Source organism: Grampus griseus (assembly GCF_964374135.1).
Source record: "Grampus griseus genome assembly, chromosome: 12".
Classification (NCBI taxonomy): Eukaryota; Metazoa; Chordata; class Mammalia; order Artiodactyla; family Delphinidae; genus Grampus; species Grampus griseus.
The window spans coordinates 26,238,581-26,264,415 of NC_139006.1; the positions used below are offsets into that span (position 1 = coordinate 26,238,581).

Here is a 25,835-nt window from a genome sequence, read left to right on the forward strand (position 1 = left end):
CTCAGTTGCTCCATGGCATGTGGGATCTTCCCCAACCAGGGATAGAACCCGTGTTCTCTGCATTGGCAGGCAGATTCTTAACCACTGTGCCACCAGGGAAGCCCCTAAATCAGACTCTTGAAGAAGGTAAATAGGTGGCGCATCAGCTGCCTGAGCTAAGCATGACGGTGACCACGAATGACGGGGCCCTGGGGAACCCTTTAAATCCCACTGAGTCCATCACTACGTCCCACACAGAGCCCCGGTGACCATGACGGTTGGAAATCAACTTGACTTTGTGATGGACGCGGGGGCCACTTACTCAGTTTTAAATACCCAGTTTTCTAAACTTTCTTCTGAGACTATTAGTAACTGGGGTGTCAGGAGAAACCTTCAAAAAGCCTTTTCTCCAACTGCTAGACTCTCAGATGGAGCATACCTTTCTGTACGAGATTTACAAACTAAATACCAGGGTTATCTTTACACCTGGATGAATGGACATTGAAGCATCACAAGAGCAGGCTCTCAGCCCCCAAAGAGAACAGCCTGCAGCCACTGGGAAAGATATCCTGCAGGAGGTGGGTTTGGAGGTGTGGGGTGTGTGTGGGCAGGAGGCTGCACCTCTACAGGTTAGGCTCTGTCCCGGAGCAAAAATTCCAAACTTAAAGCCCTTCTTATGAAAGGAGCCGGCAAAGTGTGGAATTCAACCCCTGCCTTCCTGGAATATGACTTAATACACCCCTGCTGGTCACCTTATAAGACTCCACCTTTACCAGTCCAGAAACCAGGCACAGGTGGATATCAGTTTGTACACCACTTCAGAGCAATGAATCAAATTGTAGGAGATACTCACCTCTAGATCCTAACACTGCTCACTACTTTGTGCAGAGATTTGTTGGTTTACCCTATTGGATTTGAAGGACTTTTTGTTTTTTTGCATAACCTGGGTTTTGAATCCCGAGTTGTCTGCTTTCAAATACAAGATACAAGAGTTAAACACAAGTACTGCTGGACAGCACTTCCTCCGGGATTTAACAATCTCCCCTCAAGATTGGGAGAAATCCTGACCACAGGTTTGAGGGACCCTCACCTAATGAGGGAGCCCCCAGAATGTGGATGATACTCTGATGGCCAGTCCAACAAAGGACGCCCGAAACCAGAATACAGCTTTGATGGAATTTCTTGGTTGAAGGGGGCGGTAAGTTGTCCAAGAAAAAAAGCACAGAGTTGTCAGTCCTCTGTTAGACACTCAGGTTTTGAACTCACAAGGACAGAAACTGCTCCTTGATGGAGGGAAGCTCTCGCCAGGGTTGCTGTTCCCACCAAGAAACAACCACGGGGGCTCCTGGTGATGACCGGGTTAGGTCCCACTTAGATCCCCAACTTCTATGTTGTAGCAAAACCCCTTTAGGAAGTTCTTTTTTGTTTGTTGTTTTTGTTTTTTTGGATTTTTTTGGCTGCACCAAGTGGCTTTCAGGATCTTAGTTCCCTGACCAGGTATGGAACCCGGGCCCCCAGCAGTGAAAGCGCCGAGTCCTAACCACTGGACCGCCGGGGAATTCCCTAGGAAGTTCTTAAAGGGGGAGACCATGACCCTTTAGACTGAAGTCTTGGAAGGATAACCATCCTGAAGACCAGCTCCATCCTTCCTGGACTGGACCTTGGGTGGTTGTCCTCATGATCCCTTCCTCGGTGAAGTTGAAGGGACACAGACATCTCTGGGCTGGCAAATGACTCCCTAGCCATCTTAAGTTGGTTCCCAAAAAGAAGTTGTTTAGGGCTTCCCTGGTGGCACAGTGGTTAAGAATATGCCTGCCAATGCAGGGGACAGGGGTTCGAGCCCTGGTCCGGGAATATCCCACATGCCGCGGAGCAACTAAGCCCATGCACCACAACTACTGAGCCTGTGCTCTAGAGCCCGCGAGCCACAACTACTGAGCCTGTGTGCCATAACTACTTAACCCCGTGAGCCTAGAGCCCATGCTCTGCAGCAGGAGAAGCCACCACAATGAGAAGCCTGTGCACCGCAATGAAGGGTAGCCCCTGCTCGCCACAACTAGAGAAAGCCCGTGCAGCAACGAAGACCCAAGCAGCCAAAAATTAAATAAATAAATTTATTTTTAAAAAAATGCTGTGAGCAAGAAATGAAGGTGTAGGGATTGATGCAGAGCTGACTTTGGTAAAGTGAAACTCTTTAGAAGGCAATTTTTTTTAATTGAAGTATCGTTGGTTTACAATGTTGTGTTAATTTCTGCTGTACAGCAAAGTAACTCAGTTATACACATATATGTATTCTTTTTTATATTCTTTTCCATTATGGTTTATCCCGGGAGTTTGGATATAGTTCCCTGTGCTATATAGTAGGACCTTGTTATTTATCCATCCTATATGTAATAGTTTGCATCTGCTCATCACAAGCTCCCAGTCTATCCCTCTCCCAACCCCCTCCCCCTTGGCAACCACAAGTCTGTTCTCTATGTCTGAGTCTTTTTCTGTTTTGTAGATTGGTTCATTTGTGCCATATTTTAGATTCTACATATAAGTGATATTATATGGTATTTGTCTTTCTGATTTCACTTAGTATGATAATCTCTGGTTGCATCCACGTTGCTGCAGATGGCATTATTTCATTCTTTTTTATGGCTGAATCATATTCCATTGTATAAATATACCACATCCTCTTTATCCATTCATCTGTTGATGGACATTTAGGTTGTTTCTGTGTCTTGGCTATTGTGAATAGTGCTGCAATGAACATTGGGGTGCATGTATCTTTTCAAATTATGATTTTCTCCAGATATATGCCCAGGAGTGGGATTACTGGATCATATGGTAAATATATTTTTAGTTTTTTGAGGCACTTCCATACTGTTTTCCATAGTGGCTGCACCAACTTACATTCCCACCAACAGTGTAGGAAGGTTCCCTTTTCTCCACACCCTCTCCAGCATTTGTTATTTATAGACTTTTTAATGATGGCCATTCTGACCGATGTGAGGTGGTACCTCAGTGTAGTTTTGATTTGCATTTCTCTAATAATTAGCGATGTTGAGCATCTTTTCATGTGCCTATTGGCCATCTGGATGTATTCTTTGGAGACATGTCTATTTAGGTCTTCTGCCCATTTTTCTATTGGGTTGCTTTGTTTTTTTGTTATTGAGCTGCATGAGCTGTTTGTATATTTTGGAAATTAAGCCCTAGTCTGTTGCACCATTTGCAAATATTTTCTACCATTCTGTAGGTTGTCTTTTCATTTTGTTTATGGTTTCCTTTGCTGTGCAAAAGCTTGTAAGTTTGATTAGGTCCTATTTGTTTATTTTTGCTTCTATTTCTATTGCCTTGGGAGACTGACTTAAGAAAACACTGGTATGATTCGTGTCAGAGAATGTTTTGCCTATGTTCTCTTCTAGGACTTTGATGGTGTCACATCTTATGTTTAAGTCTTTAAGCCATTTTGAGTTTATTTTTGTACATGATGTAAGGGAGTGTTCTAACTTTGTTGATTTACATGTGGCTGTCCAACTTTCCCAGCACAACTTTCTGAAGAGACTTTTTCCCATTTTATATTCTTGCCTCCTTTGTCAAAGTTTAATTGACCATAGGTGTGTGGGTATATTTCTGGGCTCTCTATTCTGTTCCATTGATCTGTATGTCTGTTTTTGTACCAATACCACACTTTTGATTACTGTAACTTTGTAGTATTGTCTGACATCTGGGAGGGTTATACCTCCTGCAGCTTTTTTTTTTTCCCCCTTAGGATTGCTTTGGCAATTCTGGGCCTTTTATGGTTCCATATAAATTTTTGGATTATTTGTTCTAGTTTTGTGAAAAATATCATGGGTGATTTGATAGGGATCGTGTTAAATCTGTAGATTGCTTTGGGTAGTGTTGCCATTTTAACAATATTAATTATTCCAATCCAAGAGCACGCAGTATCTTTCCATTTCTTTGAATCCTCTTTAATTTCCTTTATTAATGTTTTATAGTTCTCAGTGTATAAGTCTTTCACCTCCTTGGTCAGGTTTATTCCTAGGTTTTTTTTTTTTTTTGGGTGCGATTTTAAAAGGTATTTTTCTTTTTTTACATTCCTTTTCTGATATTTCATTGTTAGTATAAAGAAATATTACTACTTTGTTGAATTCACTTATCAGTTCTAGTAGTTTTTGTGTGGAGTTCTTAGGGTTTTCTATATATAGTATCATGTCATCTGCATACAGTGACAGTTTTAACTCTTCCAGAAGGCAATTTAAATATCTTGCTAGTTGCCAGAATGACTGTTCTTTTCTCTTGTGATGCTTTCTTTGTTTCTAACCTCCCAGGCTTGGAAAGACAATTTAATGATTCGGATTTCTCAAACTTTGGCAAAAACAGGTCATCTCTCTAGCTGTTGAATTTGTCATCCAAAAATTCTTTCTGTATTTGATCATGCTGACCCCTTGACTGTGACTGTCACTCATTTTTCAACCATCCCTAACTTCCTTGACTTCAGAGATAACATATCAGATTAGGCTCATCACCTGTCCCATCTTTCCTTGACGAAGCTGAAATTCGGTTCTCTCCCTGTGTCCTCAGATAAAAATAAATAGCCCTGGTGTGTGTAGCCCCCGTCAAGGTCATACTTGATTAGGATATTGTAGAAATGGTTCTTATTTCCCCAGCTTAAGTCCCTTCCATATTTAATTCCTAAGTGTTTCAGCCAAACAAATAAAGATCCAGATGCTCCAACATGTAAAAAGGTAAGACACTGATCCCTGCCTGAGTGTCCTAGATAAAACCCATGTGTGTGTGTGTGTATATGTGTGTGTGTGTGTGTGTGTGTAGATATATATCCGTGTGTATATATATATATGTGTGTGTGTGTGTGTAATTTTTTTCTTTGGCCGTGCTGTGCAGCTTGTGGGGTCTTAGTTGAGCCACCAAGGATTGAACCCATGCTCATAGCAGTGAAAGCGTGGAGTCCTAACCACTGGATCACCAGGAATTCCCTAAAATCTCTATAAGTAAGAGCCTAAATTTTTTAAATTAATTAATTAATTATTTTTTATTTTTGGCTGTGTTGGGTCTTCTTCGCTGCACACGGGCTTTCTCTAGTTGTGGCGAGCGGGGACTACTCTTCGTTGCGGTGTGCGGGCTTCTCATTGCGGTAGATTCTCTTGTTGCGGAGCATGGGCTCTAGGTACATGGGCTCAGTAGTTGTGGCTTGCAGGCTCTAGAGTGCAGGCTCAGTGGTGGCACACGGGCTTAGTTGCTCTGTAGCATGTAGGATCGTCCTGGACCAAGGATTGAACCTGTGTCCCCTGCACCAGCAGGTGGATTCTTAACTACTGCGCCACCAAGGAAGTCCCAGTAAGAGCCTAAATTTTAACAATATATCTGACATTCTGTGTGCCCCCTTAGGGTGCACTTTGTGGTTATTTTTTTCTTTGGCCACAGCACGGGTCATGCAGGATCTTAGTTCCCTGACCAGGGGTCAGACCCACACCCACTGCAGCGGAAGCACTGAGTCTTCACCACTGGATGCCAGGGAATTCCCCTGTCTGGTTTTAATGACCAATTTTGGGTCTATGAATGCTTTAACAGTTGGCCTGAGGGTGATATGTTTACCGGGATCAAATGTTAACTTGAAACCAGACAAGAGAATATTCTCAAATGAGTGCTTAACAGTGTCATTCTTCAAGCCCCTGTTAGGTCTACACCCCTTATCAGCAGGAAGTGGCCAGAGTGGCCATTGTCCATCTTCCTCAAGGTTGAGAAACAATCAAAAATGGGCAGTGGGCTGAACCTGTGTATAATCAGTCAAATCTATTCCACTTGCCATCACTCATCAAGGCCATTTTAAGACTGCGTGCCCTCCAGGTGGCCTGGAGCCTAAACATTAAGGTGTTTGCCCAAGTTGTTTTCAAGGACCTTGGAGTCAGCAGTGTCTAGTTTGAGCTGAGATGGTTATGACTGGATAAGACCAGCCACCCTCCAAGGGGGCCTGCATGAATGTCTGCTCGGCAACTTTTTTTTTTTATGACATTTCTTTCTTTCTTTAAAAAAAGGTTTTTTTTTAATGCATTTTACTTCTATGCTAACACGTTATATACTTGGTGAGGTACAATCTTTAGTTCTTTTTTCTTAAATTTATTTATTTTATTTTATTTATTTTTGGCTGCTTTGGGTCTTTGTTGCTACATGCAGGCTTTCTCTAGTTGCGGCGAGCGGGGGCCACTCTTCGTTGTGCTGTGCATTCTTCTCATTGTGGTGGCTTCTCTTGTTGCAGAGGATGGGCTCTAGGTGCACAGGCTTCAGCAGTTGTGGCACGCAGGCTCTAGAGCACAGGGTCAGCAGTTGTGGCGAGTGGGCTTAGCTGCTCCATGGCATGTGGGATCTTCCTGGACCAGGGATCGAACCTGTGTCCCCTGCATTGGCAGGTGGATTCCCAACCACTGTGCTACCAGGGAAGTCCTCAGTGACTTTTTGAACATGCAGAGGCCTGTAGCTTAGTTACACCTACACAAAACAACAGTCATAAGACCTTTTTCCAATCACCTTTCCCCACCACTCAGACTGCCCTGCTGCTTTACTCTTCATCCCATAAGTACCCCAGCTCCTTGCCTTTGAGGAGACAGATCTGAGGCTAGTTCTCCTCGCTTGGCTACAGACCTGGGCGTCTCAGCATTTTGGTTTGCTGTGCCTCAAGCAACCAGATGCTGTATCAGTGAAGAATACAATTGTGGGGAAGGACAAATGTGAGAAAAGCAGCTAAAGTCCATAACAAGAACTCAGGAAGTTGAATGTCAATGGCTGAAATGGCTGCTCAAATTCCATTCAAGGCCTAGGATCCTTTTATTTTCCATTCCACTATGTGGGTCTTTGTCCTCAATTATCTCATGGTTGCAAAATGGCTACCGCACCTCCAGGCATTGCTTCCAAGTTCCAGGAAGAAGAGAGGAGGAGGAAGGAGCAGTATCTCCTATCAGGAAAGCAGACTTCCCCAAAATCTGTAGCAGACTTTGTTGGTCAGAACTGTGACCACCACAGCTGTGATGGTTTTAGAGGCCAAAGCGTTGAGGTGGACATGTATTGCTCCTCACCCCAGACAAAGTCTGCCACAGGTGACCACTGCCACCAACACAGTGTTGCTCTAAAGTGCTGGGCAATGTGGGTTTTAAGAAGAAATGAAATAAAAGGCTATCTATATGAAAAGGAGAGGCAAGCTTTTTATTTCCAAGTAATGACTTTACCTAGAAAACAGGATAAACCAATAAACTGTTAGAGGCCTTCTGGAGTGACTCAGTAAAGCTGCTTGGTGTAAAATAAATAGACAAAAGTGTACCCACAGTCAAGAGTTGTTCTATATATGTTATCACAGAGCCAATTTACAAACCCCACAAAATTAGACTGAATTTAAGAATAAATATATGAACATATGTGAAGAAAACTATAAACCTTTTCTGATGGTTAGATGCAGACTTAAATGGACAGTCATTTACCACATTCTCTGATGTGAAGACCTTATATCATATAGAACTATGTTAATTCTTCACAAACTGGTCAATTCTAATCCAAATCCCAATGAGATATGCAGGGGCATGAAGAGGCTGAGTTCCAAGAAAATGATTCCTGAGTCACCTGAAGAATAGATTAAAAAAATTTCAGGCTTCCCTGGTGGCGCAGTGGTTGAGAGTCTGCCTGCCGATGCAGGGGACACAGGTTCGTGCCCCGGTCCGGGAAGATCCCACATGCCGCGGAGCGGCTGGGCCCGTGAGCCATGGCCGCTGAGCCTGCGCGTCCGGAGCCTGTGCTCTGCAATGGGAGAGGCCACAAAAAAAAATTTTTTTTTAGACCTTCTTAAAATGTGGTCCCAGTCCTACCATCTATGAAAGTGAATGATGGAGCAGCAATAATGGAAAAGACAAGCCTATGGACCAGTAAGGAATGCAGTTCAAGAATGATGCAGGGACCTTGGATTTTTACATCCCAGATGGATGGATTTAAGAGTTAAATGTATAATATAACCAAAAAGGGACTTAAGGAAGGGCTTTCTTAGAGCCAAGTAAAAATATAAAGAAAAATTGGATAGACCTGATTACACAGACTTCAAAAACCTCTGTACACTAAAAATGCAGTAACAAAATGAACATTCCAAATATGTGTGTACATATTGCATATGTGTGCATTGTATATAAGCATATATGTGTATATATTGATATGTATGTGCATATATTGTATATATGTATACGTGTATGTATTATATGTATACATGTGTATATATTGATATGTATATTTGTACTGCTTATATATTGCATGCATGTGTGTACACAAAAGAATGGAATAGTGGACAAAAGATAGGACTAGACAATTCATATGAAGAGAAGAACAGTCAAAAACAAGAACAAGTAACATCCTTAGATCTATCTATTTATTTATTTATTTATAGCTGCATTGGGTCTTCGTTGCTGTGCACAGGCTTTCTCTAGTTGGGGCGAGCGGGGGCTACTCCGTTGCAGTTCACAGGCTTCTCATCGCGCAGCTTCTCTTTTTGCGGAGCACGGGCTCTAGGCACGTGGGCTTCGGTAATTGTGGCACGTGGGCTCAGTAGTTGTGGCTTGCAGGCTCTAGAGCACAGGCTCAGTAGTTGTGGTGCACAGGCTTAGTTGCTCCGCGGCATGTGGGATCTTCCCGGACCAGGGCTCAAACCCGTGTCCCCTGCATTTGTAGGCAGAAGCCCAGGGAAGCCCAGGAACAAGTAACATTCTTAATGTATCAAAATGGCAAATATAAAAAGTGATTGGGAATTCCTGGGCGGTCCAGTGGTTAGGACTCAGTGCTTTCACTGCCATGGCCCAGGTTCAATCCCTGGTGAGGGAACGAAGATCCTGCAAGCTGTGCAGTGCAGCCAAAAAAAAAAAAAAGAAAAGAAAAAGCGTGTGTAGTTGAGGTCTATATCGACGGGGCTTTTTCTGTAGACTTACATGGTTGGAAACGCCTCACAGAGTAACTATGTGGTTTCCTTTCTCACAGGACTAGATCTGTGGAGAAGAACTACAAGATAGAGTTGCTAATAAACTGTGAAAAACCTAACAGTCAAACTTTTTTTTATCTTACGTATTGGCATATGCTAACTGTTCTAGGGTATGATAGCTTAGGAGTGAATATCATTTGAACTTAATGTATGTTTAGAGGGTGTCTAAAATTCAGAACCAGGCAGATCCATCTCCTGACCCTAAACATGGTTGTACAGTAAATTGCTTGAGGAAACTGGTTCTCAAAGACTACAGGAGGGAATTTTTTTAAAATTAATTTTATTTATTTTTGGCTGCATTGGGTTTTTGTTGCTGTGCGTGGGCTTTCTCTAGTCGTAGTGAGCAGGGGCTACTCTTCATTGCAGTGCGCGGGCTTCTCATTGCGGTGGCTTCTCTTGTTGCAGAGCACGGGCTCTAGGTGCCAGACTTCAGGAGTGTGGCTCAAGGGCTCTGGAGCGCAGGCTCAGTAGTTGTGGCGCACGGGTTTAGTTGCTCTGCAGCATGTGGGATCTTCCCGGACCAGGGCTCAAACCCGTGTCCCCCGCATTGGCAGGCAGATTCTTAACCACTGTGCCACCAGGGAAGCCCAGAGGGGAATTTTTGAAGTGTGTCAATGTTCCATTAAAGATCAAAGAAGCTCAACTAAAAAAATTGTGGACTGACTCTCACAACTATGGATTGAGCAAAAATTCTTTTTTGAAAGGGTTATTTTGAAGATTATTACTCTAATACTGGAGAAGCTAAGGTGATTGGCAGTGGAATGAATCAGAACATGTACAATTCCTTAAAAATTTATTTATTGACTTAAATAATTTTGCCTATAATACAGCCCTTTACACTTTTTTTGTAAAAAAAAAAAAAAGACGTGTATACACGCAGAGGAAAAAAACAAAGAAATCCATCTCCAGGTCATGACCTGTGAACTGATTCTAAGGGTCATTTTAATTCTTATAAAATTGATTTTTTCCCCCAAATTTCTTCAATATACATGTATTACGTGTATGATCAGAAAACAAAGTTTATATGTAAATAAAAGAACATCGAGACTTCAATGGAAGGGGGCCAAAGGGTATTTCAAACAGTTTTCAAGAAGACCAACAATAAGAACACATTCCATTTCAACCTCACCGGTTATCAAAGAGCAAGGTGCTGCTCTCAGCTGAGGGCGTTAACAGCCCCGCCAGGCAGACAGCAGGTGTGGTGTCCGGGGTCCCCCAAGATGTTTGCATTTGAATTTCTTTTAAAATAGGAAAAATGAGTATGAAAATGAATCAAACCGAGATTTTATCTATCTTTTGCCAATGCAGTTGTCCAATAGAACTTTCCCTATTTGTCATGGAGGAAGGGCCTGAGACCAGCCCCAAGGACGCTGGAGGAACGATGGGGGCGGACACCTGGGATCATCGCCGTGGCACCCGGAAGCAAGCCCGTCTGGACCCAGCTCGGAGCAGCGTCGGCCTCCGGGACCTGGACGCGCCTGACAACTACTGTCGGTTCTCCTCACACTGAGATGGTATTACTTTTGTTATCACACAACCAAAAATATACTAAAACGATGCCTTAGGCTGTTCATTTCCTTTATCTCAAAACTCTCACTTCTAGAAATCTACTCTAAGACAACGCTAAAGAAGGATAATGCAAAAAGATGCTATATGAAGAATGACTTGTAACAGTGAAAACTTGGAAATAACTTCTGCATCCAACAAAAAAACAGCTAATAGAACATCACGCCCCCATCCAGAAGGACAGCTCCAAAGACAGTGAGGCTCTGCGGGAAAAAGAAGTCCTGCTATGCAGGTAAGCAGGGGAAAAAGATTAGAATGTTGACTGTATACACCGTGTTTAATGTAAAAATGCAATATCAAAAAGCAGAAGGTAACGTACCAAAGTGCGAAATGCAATTTTATTAAGAATTATGGGTATTTTCCCCTTAATTCTGTATTTTCTGTAAAGTGGTTATTTTGCCTCCATAGTTTAAAAAGTATACTAAAAAGCATTTCATAAACTCTAGCACTTTATACAAATGTGAAGTATCACCACTGAGAAGGCAGCTTATATCTGCTTAGAACTGAGCAGAAATGACATGAGTCCCAGATGAACACCGTCTTTTTCCTTCTCTGGGGAGCACGGGGCCCAGCTCCTCTCACAGGGCTGAGCTACGTGGTACCTGAGCGGCCCTGCAGGTGGCCTTGCCAGCCGGGGTGGAGGTGTGCTTCCAGACACCTGTGTGCCAGCACTGCACCCTGGAGGCACACCCCTGTGTCCTTCCAGCTTCCAGCATGGACGAGGTGGTCAGGCATGAGGCTGGCATGTTAGGACCCGGCTATGTGGATGCTGGGCCAGGTTCCAAGACAGCTGCGCTAACAGCATGACTAACAACATGACTCTGCAGCAGAGCTATGTGAGTGAAGCGAGTCCAGGAAATTTGCTTTTTCCCAAATGCCTACCACCTGAGCTTATTCTCCTCTCCTGGAATATAACGTTCACTTAGAAGTAATACTGTTCATAATTCAGTTTTTTTTTAAATTTTATCATTCTAAACGTAAGAGTTTACAAAGGAAATTCCAGATCGAAATCACACCAAGAGGCTGTCCAAGGACACATGACTGACATACCTCCTTTTCATATGCAGGGAAGATCTGTCCCCCCTCAGTGACTTCCAAACCCATCAAAGAAAAGACCGGAAAAAAAAAACCCAGGAAGACAGTACATCTTCAAACGCGCTCAATTCTCCTCTCCTACGGTGGATCCCTTCCCAGGAGGTGACAGCCTTAAGGGGTGTTTCCGGGTGGGCAGGTGGGTGTCTCTCGCACACATGAGTTAATTTCTGGGGTTGCTGCCCACGGGGAACTCCTTCCGGCCAAGGGTGGGACCACGCCCAGGAGCTCAGCCACGCCTAGGGCATCAACAGGGCCCACGCTGCTCCCGCCGGAGCCCCCTGTACCCAGTAGGCTGCCAGGCATGCAGTAAGTGCTCAGCAAGCGCTTGTCGAACTGGACGGCAAAGGGCTTCTCCCTGCTGTGCAGCCTGCGGTGCTCTGCCAGGGGGCCGCTCCAGCCGAACACCTCGCCGCACTCATGACACTTAAAGGGCTTCTCCGCGGAGTGGGTCTTTTGATGTTTAATGAGACAGTGATTCTGGCTGAAGGCCCGGCCGCACTGGCCGCACTTATAGGGTTTCTCCCCGGTGTGGACGCGCTGGTGCACGATGAGCGACGAGTGGCAGCTGAAGGCCTTCCAGCAGCGGCTGCAGTCGAAGGGCTTCTCGCCGGTGTGGACGCGCTGATGCACAATCAGGTAGGAGTGGGAGCTGAAGGCCTTCCCGCACTCGTTGCAGCGGAAGGGCTTCTCGCCACTGTGGACGCGCTGGTGCACCACCAGGTACGAGTGGCAGCTGAAGGCTTTGCCGCACTGGCTGCACTTGAAGGGCTTCTCGCCCGTGTGGGCACGCTGGTGCAGCGTCAGGCGGGAGCGGCTGCTGAAGGCCTTCTGGCAGTCGCCGCACTGGAAGGGCTTGTCCCCGCTGTGGAGCTTCTCGTGCACCGTCAGGGACGAGTGGCAGGCGAAGGCCCGGCCGCACGCGCCGCACCGGTAGGGCTTCTCACCAGTGTGGATCCGGCGGTGCCGCGTCAGGTGTGTCCGCTGGTTGAAGGCCTTGCCGCACTCGCCGCACCGGTAGGGCCTCTCACCGGTGTGGACACGCAGGTGCATGCCGAGCAGCGAGCTGCAGCTGAAGGCCTTGTCGCAGGCGCCGCACTTGTAGGGCCGCTCGCCCGTGTGGACGCGCCGGTGCACGTTAAGGGATGAGTGGCAGCTGAAGGCCTTGCCGCACTGGCCGCAGAGGAAGGGCTTCTCGCCGGTGTGGACACGCCGGTGCTCCAGGAGGTTGGTGCTCCAGGTGAAGGCCTTGCCACACTCACCGCACTTGTAGGCCTTCTCTCGCGCGTGCCACCGCCGGTGCAGTGCCAGGGCCGCGCTTCGCTGGAAGGCCTTGCCGCACTCGCCACACGTGAACGGGCCGCTCCCGGCACCCAGGCTCCGATGCCTGACTCTGCTGGACTGCACGCTCCCCACGCAGCCGTCCGGAGAGGCTCCTTCTGCGGGAAGGCTGGGCTGGGCCAGGAGGGCACACCTCCGGCCAAGAGCCTCCTCAGACACCACATGGCCCCATCGGTGCTCCTCTGTGGGACCGTCCCTGGTGCTGGCGGCCTCACATTGTGACAGAGCAGTCGCCAGGGCCCCCTGGGCGCCCCTGTCACCAGGACCGGGGCTGTGGAGACCGGACCTCGCCAGCCCACCTGCGATCAGCTCCCATGACGGTTCTTCTTTGTAAACGCACAGCTGCTGAGACCATGGCTCCTCCACCTCAGGCCCCGGCTCCCATTCTGGTTCTGTAAGAAATGGAGATACTACCTTCTGAGAGCAGGCGGAGGTGCGGCGCTGGGGCTCAGGGCTGAGATCTGCCGGGAGAACAGGTAAGTGCAGGAGAGAGAGTAGAGATCAGCAGGGGGAGAGAGAGAGCGCAAGCTCAGGGCTGTGCGGAGGGGAGCACTCAGGGCAAGGCAGGCAGGCTGGCGAGCAGGGAAGAGGAGGAAGAAAGAGGGAAAGGAGCCTTGGAGAAGCCAGGGGATGCTGAAAAGAGCCAGGGGGTGGGGGGAGGACAGAGGAGCAGGAGGGGCACTGAGCAGGTGCAGACGGAGCAGGGCAGTGGACCGCGGAAGGAAAGCAGGCCCCATGGGGCAGTGGGGGTGGGGCTCCACATCCTCCCACTGCATCCCACTCACCTGGACCAGCCCCTCCAGGGACAGCTCTAGGCGCCCACCATGGCTCCTCGCCTCGTTCCAGGTGAGAGATTACATCTGGCTTGCAGACGGGAGGCCCTGTGCGAAGGGAGAAAGCGGCGTGGCTCTGGGTGCTGTGCTCTCCAGACCAGCCCACAAGCCCAGCAGCCCTGGAGTGGCCCCAGCGGCCTGAGGCACGGAGAGGTGGTGCCAACTTCAAGGAAGGGGGCCTGAGACATGGAACCCACACTGACATGTGTGTCTGAGGACCCCACAGGTACTGACATGCCCCATCTAGGGCAGGCTGGGCTTCCAGGGCCCTGTCCACCCCCTCCCTTTCCTCTGGGCCCCACCCCAGGACCAGCCACACTTCCAGGTAAAGATGCCAGTTGGTGCCACAAGGGCCTGGGGCATATACCACAAGGAAGACTCAGGAACACATACAGACTGGTGGATGCCCAGACTGCGGCCTCCTCACCTTGGGAGCCATCTTACCCAGGGCAAGAAGGTTCTGGTAGTTCTCCAGCATCACGTCCCGGTACAGGGCCCTCTGAGGGGAGTCCAGCTGTCCCCACTCCTCCTGGGTGAAGTCCACGGCCACGTCCTTGAAAGTCACCAACTCCTGGAATGACACACATGTTCTCTCTCACCCAGGATGGGAGTCAGTCCACTTGCGTTTTTGGGTGACTGAGGACCTCAGTAGCAGAGATAACCTCGGGTGACCTCCTGAGCGCAGAAGATAGGGCTGTAGACACCATCCGTCTTATAGCCCCGACGCACACACCACAACTCAGCCAGGAATTGCCACGCAGCCTGGCCTGGGAGGGCCCAGCTAACTGGGCAGCCCACGTATAGGTGCTACAGTGGGGGCACAGGCTGAGGCCATAAATTCTGGCCAACTTACAGAACTTGAAATATAATACAAAGAGCCTCAAACCCTATTCAAGTCCCATCATCACTGCAAAAGGCCCCAAACCCAGACAGGAAGCCCTCACTGCACCCTAAGGAAGGACCCTGTACTGCTCCGTGTCCTTCCTGCTTGCCCCCCACTCTTTCCTGCCAGACCCCTGCTCCCTTACCCTCCTGGGGCCACATCCCAGCCCACCCCCTCGCAACCTTCTCCCACTTTCCCCCAACACTGGCCCCTGGTCTCGGGGTAACCCCCCCAACTCGGTCACTCTGGTTCCAAGTGTCCTGAAAGTCCCAAATGACTTCCCTTATGTGACTCCTCCTCTGGAACCCCAGTATTCTGCCGGCCAGGGCTTCTTACCTCTCCAGCTGGGCACGCCAAGAGGTTGGAGACCCAGTGCCTGTCCCATGAGAAGAGAACAAAGAGCAGCCCAGGCCACATACAGTCATGACAGGGATGCATTAGAAGATAGGCAGGGACTTCCCTGATGGTCCAGCGGAAGACTCTGCACTCCCAATGCAGGGGGCCCGGGTTCGATCTCTGGTCAGGGAACTAGATCCCTCATGCCGCAACTAAAAAGATCCCACGCGCTGCAACTGAAGACCCTTCACGCAGCAACGAAGATCCTGCTTGTCGCGACTAAGACCCAGCACAGCCAAATAAATAAATAAATACTAAAAAAAAAAAGGTGGGGGTTGGGGGGACACAGAAGTGGTGGGGCAAGCAGGTCCTCAGCAGTAAAGTGAACTGGAGTCAGGGAGGAGGTGGGGAGGCAGGCCACAGTGGCCAGAGTATGAAGATAGGTATCTACTCCAAGGTGACAGCGTCTGCATTCTGCAGCAGGCAGCATGGGGGGAAGGCAGGAGGGGGACAGGTGTGAACAGGTTCTGAGCATGGGCCCAAGGAGTGACCTGGTTAAAAAAAGCAGCCTGGTAAAAACTGAGTTTCAAGTTCTGTTTCTAGACACAAAGGGGTAATGGGCACCAGATTTGCCCTCCTTACCTCAAACAACTAGTAAACTGGGTAAGATGTATGAAACAATGGTCAATTTCCAGACACTGGACAAAGGACAGCTCAGAACAGAGACCCCTGAGAACAAACAAAGCGAGCCCTACAACAGCCTCACCTTCCCACATGGAAGTAGTCCCTGATCACAGTGCAGGGTGTGGGAATCCAGAGAGAGCTTGTGGTCCAAGGAGTTGAGGAGACAGAGAACAGAGTTTGGGGAGACCAGGAAACTAGAATTTTCAGGGCAACGTGCCACAGCAAAGGGAGCCACACAGGCTTGGAACTCTGGATGTGCTCAAGATTGACTGAGGAATGACCCCAAACCAGGGAAAGAAACAGCAGAAAGAGGTGTGTGCAGGACAATCATTAAAACTCAAACAGGACTGGGAACAGTCTGTGCTCCAACCGGCCAGAGTGAATGTCCTCCTGCTCTATGGGACACTGAGTAAACTCCCCAGAAGGATGCTGCTTCAGCAGTGGGGCAAAATTAGCCTGAGATTAAAGACTTCTCTGGACCCACCTTAACAAAACCTAAAAGTAAGCCTTGGAAGGATCCAACTGACACTAAGTAATTTCACTGCATCACAAAACATTTAAGGAATTAAACCCAACACCCAACAAAGTAAAATTCACTCCATCTAGAATCCAATCAGGTAACTAAAAGGAAAAAAAGTTAATAAAATCAGAATTAAAAGTATCATAAAACTAAACAAAACAAAACAACAAAAAAGTATCATAAAACAGTATTTGTTTACCTCAAAAGAAAGCGTTAAGGGTGAAACAGAATTAAAAAAGATACAAGACGTAGAAAACAAATAGCATAACGGCAGATATAAACCCAGCCGTGTGGATAATTATGTTAAATGTGAATAGTCTAAATATCCCAAGTAAAAACTACAGATTGTCAAATTGAATTTAAAAAGTAAGACCCAGGCTTCCCTGGTGGCACAGTGGTTAAAAATCCACCTGCCAATGCAGGGGACATGGGTTCAAGCTCTGGTCCGGGAAGATCCCACATGCTGCAGAGCAACTAAGCCAGTGTGCCACAACTACCGAGCCTGCACTCTAGAGCCTGCAAGCCACAACTACTGAAGCCCATGTACCTAGAGCCCATGTTCTGCAACAAGAAAAACCACCACAATGAGAAGCCCACGCACAATGAAGAGTAGCCCCTGCTCACCACAACTAGAGAAAGCCCGCACGCAGCAATGAAGACCCAAAGCAGCCCCTCTGCAAAAAAAAAAAAAAAAAGATACCCAGAAAATTCTCCACATATTTAGAATTAAACAATACATTCCTGAATAATACACAGTTGAAGGAGAAATTACAAAAAAATTAGAAACTATTTTGAACTGAAAAAAAGGGAAATACAACAGAAAATTTGTGGAATATAGCTAAAGCAGGACTTAGAGGTAAATTTATAGCACTGAATGCTAATGAGAATAGGTGTCAAATCAATACCTCAGTTTCACCCTTAAGAAAACAAAGTAGTATACACTGATGTGTATAAAACTGATGACTAATAAGAACCTGCAGTATAAAAAAACAACAAAAAAACAACTAATACTAAACTTTCTTTGGTTATTTGTATGGAAATATGTTAATATAAATGTTTCAAACATTACATGAAATTTCTAAAAATCTTATATGTTCTGGTATAATGTTAAGTCATAATTCTAGTTATTACTTTAAAATGTATATCTCAGAAATAACTAAATTTCCTTGTCAATTCCATTATTATGAACTTTCATCAAATCTTTAACCGTGGTCATTTTTAAGTCTTTTGTCATTTACAGACAGTTCTGGGTGTACGCTGATGCTTTCGCAAAAATGTTCCTACAAAAGGGTTTCATCTTCAAGGAATTCATGGAAAAGACTCTGACAAGTACAGGTTTCTGGTAACTGACTATACTGCTGAACTGAATGAATAAGCATTTTCAGAACTCTAACGGAAAACTGATGAATTCATAAAAGTGCTAACAAAAGATCAAGATGAAAAAAAAATTAATTACATGGGACTGAGTGAACTGATGACGATGATTATAATTTTTGTGACTTTCTGTTTGAATAAAAAAAAAATCCCACAAGGACTCAGAGGCAAAAAATATACAAATCAATTTTCACTGCAAAGTAAAGGAGCTGTTACAGTGGAGAATTACTGGACTGAATGTCAATATTATGACATAGTATGAGTGTGTTTCGTGTTTGGTAACTGCAATCATTGTTGCTTTTGTTGTGGTCATCCATTTACAATGCTTGGTGTCAGTTTATTTATCTCTTGTAAAAATAAAATACAGTGTGTGTGTGTGTGTGTGTGTGTGTGTGTTGTGGAAAAAAAAATTCACTGGTGTAGGTGGGGTGATATTTGCATAATTACTCCTGTAGATTTGATTATTTATTTTATTATTTTGATTAAGCAATGCTACAATGCTAAAAGAAAATGCATACTTAGCTGTTAGCAGGGTTGAAGCTCCTGATGGTTGTAAGAGCTACCTGCCTGAATTTGGACATTAGCATTTTATGCAATGAATTAAAAGCAAAAAATCATTTCAAAAAAAAAAAAAAGAAGCCAAAGTAGCTACCTCCCTGGTGGTCCAGTGGTTAAGACTCTGCCCTCCAATGCAGGGGATGTGGGTTCGATCCCTGGTTGGGGAGCTAAGATCCCACATGCCTTGGGGCCAAAAAACCAAAAACATAAAACAGAAGCACTATTGTAACAAATTCAATAAAGGCTTTAAAAAAAATGGTCCACATCAAAACAAACAATCAAAAAAAAGCCAAAGTAAAGAAAGGAAATAATAACCAGAAACTGATGAAAAAGAGCACAGAAAAGCCATAGAGAAAATCAATGAAACCAAAAGATGGTTCTCTGCAAAGACCAATAAAATCAATAATTAAACATATATTTACTATATGACTCAGCCATTCCACTCTTGGGTATTTATTCAAGAGAAATTAAAACACACATCTATACTTATACTCCAATATTTATAGCAGGTTTATTTGTAATAACCTAAACGAGGAAACAACCTAAACGTCCATCAGTTGGTGAATGGATAAACAAATTGTGGAGTACATATGCAACAATGTTATGTGCTGAACTGTGTCCCTCCAAATTCATATGTTGAAGCCCTAAGCTCCAATACCTTAGAATGTGACTATATTTGAAGACAAGGCCTTTAAAAAGGTAATTAAGGTAAACGAGGTCATTAAGATGGGTCCTAAAATGGTAGAATTAGTGTCCTTATAAGAAATGGAAATTTGGACACAAATATGTACAGAGGGGAGAACGTGAGGACACAGAGAAGCACCATCTGCAAACCAAGGAGAGAAGCTCAGAAGAAACCTATCAACACCTTGATCTTAGACTTCTAGGCTCCAGAACTATGAGACAATAAATTTCTATTGCTTGAGCCACACAGTCTGTGGCACTTTGCTGTGGCAGCCCTAGGAACCTAAAACAAATGGAATATCACTAGACAATCAATAGGACCAAGCTACTGATTCAAACAAGGAAATGAAGTCAAAAGCATAATGCTAACTGAAATAAGTCAGAAACAAAGACTACATATCTTATAATTCCACATGAAATTCTTAAAAAGACAGAATTATACTGGATGCCAAGGGGGTGGGTGGAGAAGATGGGCTTCAAAGGGACATGAAGGAACTTTTTGGGTGATGGAAAAGTTCTATATCGTGATTGTGGTGCTGGTTACACGACTGTATACACTTGCCAAAACTCACCAAATCCTACATATATAAAATTGGAGAAATTTATTGTGTATAAATTACACCTCAATAAACCTGATCCAAAAAACTCACCGGATTTCAGGGAAATGAGAAGGTCGGAGTGAGGACACATGCTGAGAACGTGCCCATGACTAAGGCATGCAGGGATGAAGCATAATGGTGATGGCACTGGCAGAAAGAAGGAGGAAATGGGCAGAAACAAAGCTCCAGAGACATCACAATGCGGTGCTGGCGAGAGAGCACTGTCAGAGGCTACGTGGTTTCAGTATGGAGGTGTCAACAGGCAAGAGCAGGACAGGATTTGAGCCTTGGCACAGGACTTTCTGAGGGGTATTACCAACCCACCAGCAAAAGCTCATGTCTGGTGTGTCTTCATTTTGCAGGACAGGAAGCAAAAGGGTGTGGGAATCAAAGGCAGACGTGGAGGGGCTTCCCTGGTGGTGCAGTGGTTAAGAATCGGCCTGCCAATGCAGGGGACACGGGTTTGAGCACTAGTCTGGTAAGATCCCTCATGCCACGGAGCAACTAAGCCCCTGTGCCACAACTACTGAGCCTGCACTCTAGAGCCTGCGAGCCACAACTACTGAGCTCGTGTGCCACAACTACTGAAGCCCGCATGCCTAGAGCCCGTGCTCCGCAACAAGAGAAGCCACTGCAATGAGAAGTCCGCGCACTGCAACGAAGAGTAGCCCCCACTTGCCACAACCAGAGAGAAGCCTGCGCGCAGCAACGAAGGCCCAACGCAGCCAAAAATTAAATTAATTAACTTTATTTAAAAAGAAAAAAAAAGGCAGATGTGGAAATAAAACTAGCAGAAGAGTCAGAACAGCTCACGGGGGATGTCCCAGCAGAGCAGAACCCTTGACGTAGTATGAGACTGCTGGGAGGGGAGAGTACTTCGGAGAGAGGACCAGTTACTCAAAGACCTGAGAAGCTGGTATTTCAGGAATAATATCTGTGCACAAGAAGGGGAGTACCTCCCGAGGTGGTCACTCTCACACAGACACCACTTTTTCCTGAACCTTTTCAAGGCAAGTTGCAGACATCAGAACATCTCACCTTACATTCTTCAGCCTGTATCTCCTAAGGATGTTCTCTGACACAATCACAATGCCATCATCACACCCATGAAATTAAATATTCATACAACATGATCTAAGATACAGTATATTTTCAAATTTTCTCAATCTTTCTAAATGCCTTTGATAGAATATTTGGATCTATAACCCATCAAGGATCATGTATTGCATGTGCTTGTTATGTCTCCCAAGGGTCTTATAGAACTACAGCACATTCTAACATTACAGAAGCTGGGCATATCTCACCATACATGTTTTACAGTCATTTCTACTTTTCAAGTGGTAAGTTAACAGAATTGCCAAATCCTAAAAAAATCAAAGGATTCTCAATCCTCCTGACCTTTCACCACCTCACACTGTCTTTATCCAGCGCACTTTTCTAAACACTACGATGAGTGGGGGTAGTTTAGGTGGTGGAACAAAATGAGGAGCAAAACCCAAAATCTGTAAAAGGAGAGATTTGCACCTCTCCCAGCTGCAGAAGTGGCCCCAGGGCCAATTCCCTGTCGAGCCCACAGATCCTCTAAAACTCCAAGTTTTTCCATGAAGGCCCCATGTCAGGAGCTGGGTACAGAGGAAAAGCACACAGGGACACACCCCCTACCATCACTCTGACCCCAACACTGCAATGCAGCCCTTCCATCAGCTGTTCCACATCCTCCTACCTAATTCCATCCCGGAAAACTCCCCCAAACAAGGACCAACTACTACAAACATCCCATGGGCCTGAGTGTGGAGATAAGTGAAGTGATCTCATGTGAGCTGTCACCTACTTGCTTGGGTGGCACTAGAACCACTCATCAGAGCTCCCAGCACAGTGCTGGGCACACAGCACAGTCCTCAGCAACAGACACATGGCTGGACTGAATCAGGCTGGAACATACACTCATGTTGATGGCACACCCCGGCGTCACCTGCACCTGTTCCCACGCGCAGAGCTTCCTGAGGACTGGAGAACAGGCCCCCAGGTGTGTGTGTGGGGTGTCCTTGGATGACTAAAGATTCTCGGCGGCCGAAGGAAGGTGCCAACCCTCCACATAAACAACGAAATGTTCAAAAAAGAAAAGACAGCCACTCACCTCGGACCTGCCTTCCAGGAGACCCTGACTCAATTTATCTTCTGGAATCTCTTTGAGGGGAAGAACAGGGTCCTGAGAGGACGGAGCTGGAAAGGAGAAATGAGTCAAGAGGGCTGCTCTGTCCACAGCCACCAGGCACCCCCAGCACGGGGAGAATGAAGGGGAGGCAGGAGGGAGCCCCAACTTCGTCACAACCTGATAGGGCATCGGGGCTAATTCTGCTACTCAGTGTATGGGTCACTCCCGTTACGGAGGAAAAGCGCCGCCATTCCCGTCCCCATCATCCCCGGGGTGCCCACGCTGAAGAGGAGGAGACCTGAATCCGGGACGCTTTCGGGAACCCAGCCCGCCCTCTCCGTGCAAATCCACAGGCCCACGGCCTGACAAGCCAACCGTACCTGCCTCCCGGGGCTCCGGGGCCTCCATGGCACCCTCCTTTGGCGGCCGCCCCGGGCGGGGGCGGGGCGGGTCCACCTCCCGGGGCTCAGAACCCTCGCGCAGCCCCGCGGGGCCGGCCCGCGCCCCGGGTCGGGGTCAGGCGGGCTCCGCAGGCGCCCCGCGCCCCGGGCTGTGCTCTCGCCCCATCGCTTGCCCCACCAGCCCGTCACCGACGTTGTCCGGGCCCGCGCGGGCCGGCCAGGCCTCGGGCTCTGCCGCCCGGCGCTGGGAGTCGCGGAGGCGGCACACAGGCCTGGGGCGGACGGGCTGACGAACCGACGGCCGGCCGGACGCGCGGACGAGCTCACCCACCTCACACAAGACTGCCGCCGCCACAAAAGGGCTCGGGCGACCGTCGCCAGACGTGCGCCTGCGCAGACCGGACGGGCACTACAACTCCCGGGATCTTTTGCGCCGCGCAGGGGTGGACTGCATTTCCCAGAGGGCATCGGGGCCGGAGCCGCTCTGACGTCTAGCACGGACGAGCGTGTAGCACAGTCTTCTGGGAAGTGTAGTTAAGGCGCCAGCGACCTTGCGCTCTGGCCCCGCCCCCTCTCCCCCATTGCTGTGGAAAGCGCTTGCATCTCGGGGTGTGTGTGTGATATGTGTGGTGTGTGTGTGATGTGTGGTGTGTGTGTGTGTGTGTGTGTGTGTGGTGTGATGTGTGTGATGTGTGTGGTATGTGTGGTGTGTGTGTGTGTGAGGTGTGTGATGTGTGTGTGCGCACGCCTGGTGGGGTGAGTGTGGAGAGTTTAGGTTGGGTAAGTGTGGAACATTAAGGGTGAGTGACCGCTGTGTGAGAAGGACAGGGCCCCACGGGCACCTGCTGGGTCCTGACACTTGACCTACCAGTTGTCCCATCCCCAGGGATGGGAGTGGGTCCATTTCTCTTTGCTGGGAAGATGGATTCCTTTGCTTGGGACCACCCAGAACTGGAGGGAAGGGGCCCTCAGGAAGGCCTAGCTCCTGCACTCGGCCCCTGGCCCTTTCTTCTGACAGAGGGGGGATGGGGTGGGGTAGAGTGAGGGTGGGGTTTGGGGGGAGGGGTCTGCAGACTCCCCAGCCTCCCCATAATGGGTAGAGAGGCGGCCACCCTGAGGGTCCTGGAGTTCTGGTAAGGTGAGACCCCTACTGGGCCTGGCTGGGAACCTCCATGGTGAGGCCCCGGGTGCTATGGGCACAGAAACAAGGACGAGGGTGGGACGCCACAGGGCTGGAAAATATGGCTGCTCACTCCCAGGCCTTGCTGGGTGGGGACCCAAGGCCAGGGTGGCAGGTACTGAGCGGCTATCCAGCTCGAAGAAGGGAGTGAGTGCCCTGTGCAGTCCAGGGCAGGAGGGGCCGTGGCATCCAGGGGCCTTCCACTAAGACCCTCGCTTTTCAAAATTGAGAAGTTAATCGATCCTGAGGAGAGGGTCGTGGGAACTTCTAATTCGGTCAGAAACCCAGGCTTCTGAAGGGGGTCGGGGACATGGCGGGGGGAATGTTCTTGTGGGCCTGAGCCCTTAACCTGTGGGGTGTGATGCCACCCTGGGGTAGACAGTGTCAGAATCCAGTCGAATCCTCAGACACCCTACTGGGGTCGGAAACTTAATTGTTATCATGGGGAAAATCCTGCACGCATTTGGTGACCAGAAGCGTCAGAAGTGAAGTGTTGTCTGTGAAGGGAAGGGAATACACAGGGAAGAAAGACAAGTCGGGAACAACTGGGTTTTTTCCTACACAGGAAGGAACACACTGAGTTTTCCCCTTTACACCTTCTTGGGGGCCGGAGGCGAGGTAGGGTTGGTGGTGGCAGTGGTATCTGTGACCTGAGGATCAAGGAGCAGGACACACACTGGCCCTGAGGCAGGAAGCTGTTGGCATGATGGGCAGGAGGGGGCGTGTCCCTGGGGGCAGGCCCAGAGCCCAGGCTCTGCAGGGAGTGGAGAGGAGCCCTTGGGTTGGAGGGTGAGGGCAGAGGGGGTTCTGATCAGACGTAGGTTTTTTTTTTTAAAGGAACATTTTTTTAAATAGATCTCTATTGGAGTATAATTGCTTCACAATACCGTGTTAGTTTCTGTTGCACAACAAAGTTAATCAGCCATATGCATACACAGGTCCCCATATCCCCTCCCTCTTGAGCCTCCCTCCCATCCTCCCTATCCCACCCCTCTAGGTCATCGCAAAGCACCGAGCCAATCTCCCTGTGCTATGCTGCTGCTTCCCACCAGCCAACTGTTTTACACTTGATAGTGTATAAAAGTCGATGCTACTGTCACTTCGCCCCAGCTTTGCCTTCCCACCCCATGTCATCAAGTTCATTCTCTATGTCTACCTCTTTATTCCTGCCCTGCAACTAGGTTCATCAGTACCTTTTTTTTTAGATTCCATATATATGCATTAGCATATGGTATTTGTTTTCCTCTTTCTGACTTACTTCACTCTGTATGACAGACTGTAGGTCCATCTACCCCACTACAAATAACTCAATTTCCTTTCTTTTTATGGCTGAATATTCCATTGTATATATGTGCCACGTCTTCTTTATCCATTCATCTGTCGATGGACATCTAGGTTGGTTCCATGTTCTGGCTATTGTAAACAGTGCTGCAATGAACATTGTGATGCATGTCTCTTTTTGAATTATGGTTTTATCAGGGTATATACCCTGCAGTGGGATTGCTGGGTCATATAGTAGTTCTATTTTTAGTTTTTTAAGGAACCTCCATACTTTTTTCCATAGTGGTTGTATCAATTTACATTCCCACCAACAGTGTAGGAGGGTTCCCTTTTCACCACACCCTTTCCAGCATTTAATGTTTCTAGCTTTTTTGATAATGGCCATTCTGACTCATGTGAGGTGATATCTCATTGTAGTTTTGAGTTGCATTTCTCTAATAATTAGTGATGTTGAGTATATATATATATATTTTTTTCTTTTTTTTGCGGTACGCGGGCCTCTCACCGCTGCGGCCTCTCTCGCAGGGGAGCACAGGCTCCGGACGCGCAGGCTCAGCGGCCATGGCTCACGGGCCCAGCCGCTCCACGGCATGTGGGATCTTCCCGGACCGGGGCACGAACCCGCGTCCCCTGCATCGGCAGGCGGACTCTCAACTACTGCGCCACCAGGGAAGCCCGATGTTGAGTATATTTTCATGTGCCTCTTGGCCATCTGTATGTCTTCCTTGCTGAAATGTCTATTTAGGTCTTCTGCCATTTTTTAACTGGATTGTTTGTGTTTTTTATATTGAGCTCCATGAGCTGTTTGTATATTTTGGAGATTAATCCTTTGTCCGTTGTTTCATTTGCAAATATTTTCTCCCATTCTGAGGGTTGTCTTTTTGTCTTGTTTATGGTTTCCTTTGCTGTGCAAAAGCTTTTTTTTTTTTTTTTTTGCGGTACGCGGGCCTCTCACTGTTGTGGCCTCTCCCGTTGCGGAGCACAGGCTCCGGACGCGCAGGCTCAGTGGCCATGGCTCACGGGCCTAGCCGCTCCGCGGCACGTGGGATCTTCCCGGACTGGGGCACGAACCCGTGTCCCTCTGCATCGGCAGGCAGACTCTCAACCACTGCGCCACCAGGGAAGCCCTGTGCAAAAGCTTTTAAGTTTAATTAAGCAAGTCCCATTTGTTTATTTTTATTTCTGTTACTCTAGGAGGTGGGTCAAACAAGATCTTGCTATGGTTTATGTCAAAGACTGTTTTTCCTATGTTTTCCTTTAAAAGTTTTATAGTGTCTGGTCTTTTTAAGTCTTTAATCCATTTGGAGTTTATTTTTGTGTATGGTGTTAGAGAGTGTTCTAATTTCACTCTTTTACATG

At 47.3% G+C, this 25,835-nt stretch overlaps 1 protein-coding gene across 1 annotated transcript; it reads right to left on the reverse strand.

Moving 5' to 3' along the window:
• Positions 1-9,794: 9,794 nt before the first annotated feature.
• Positions 9,795-22,091, reverse strand: ZNF74 (zinc finger protein 74). Its single transcript, XM_082668176.1, has 5 exons — positions 21,995-22,091; positions 21,597-21,682; positions 14,266-14,392; positions 13,774-13,869; positions 9,795-13,380 (listed from the first exon to the last, which is right to left on the reverse strand). Exons 1-5 carry the CDS (start codon positions 22,020-22,022, stop codon positions 11,762-11,764), a joined length of 1,956 nt encoding a protein of 651 aa, XP_082524302.1. The 5' UTR covers positions 22,023-22,091; the 3' UTR covers positions 9,795-11,761.
• Between the last annotated feature and the right edge of the window lie 3,744 nt (positions 22,092-25,835).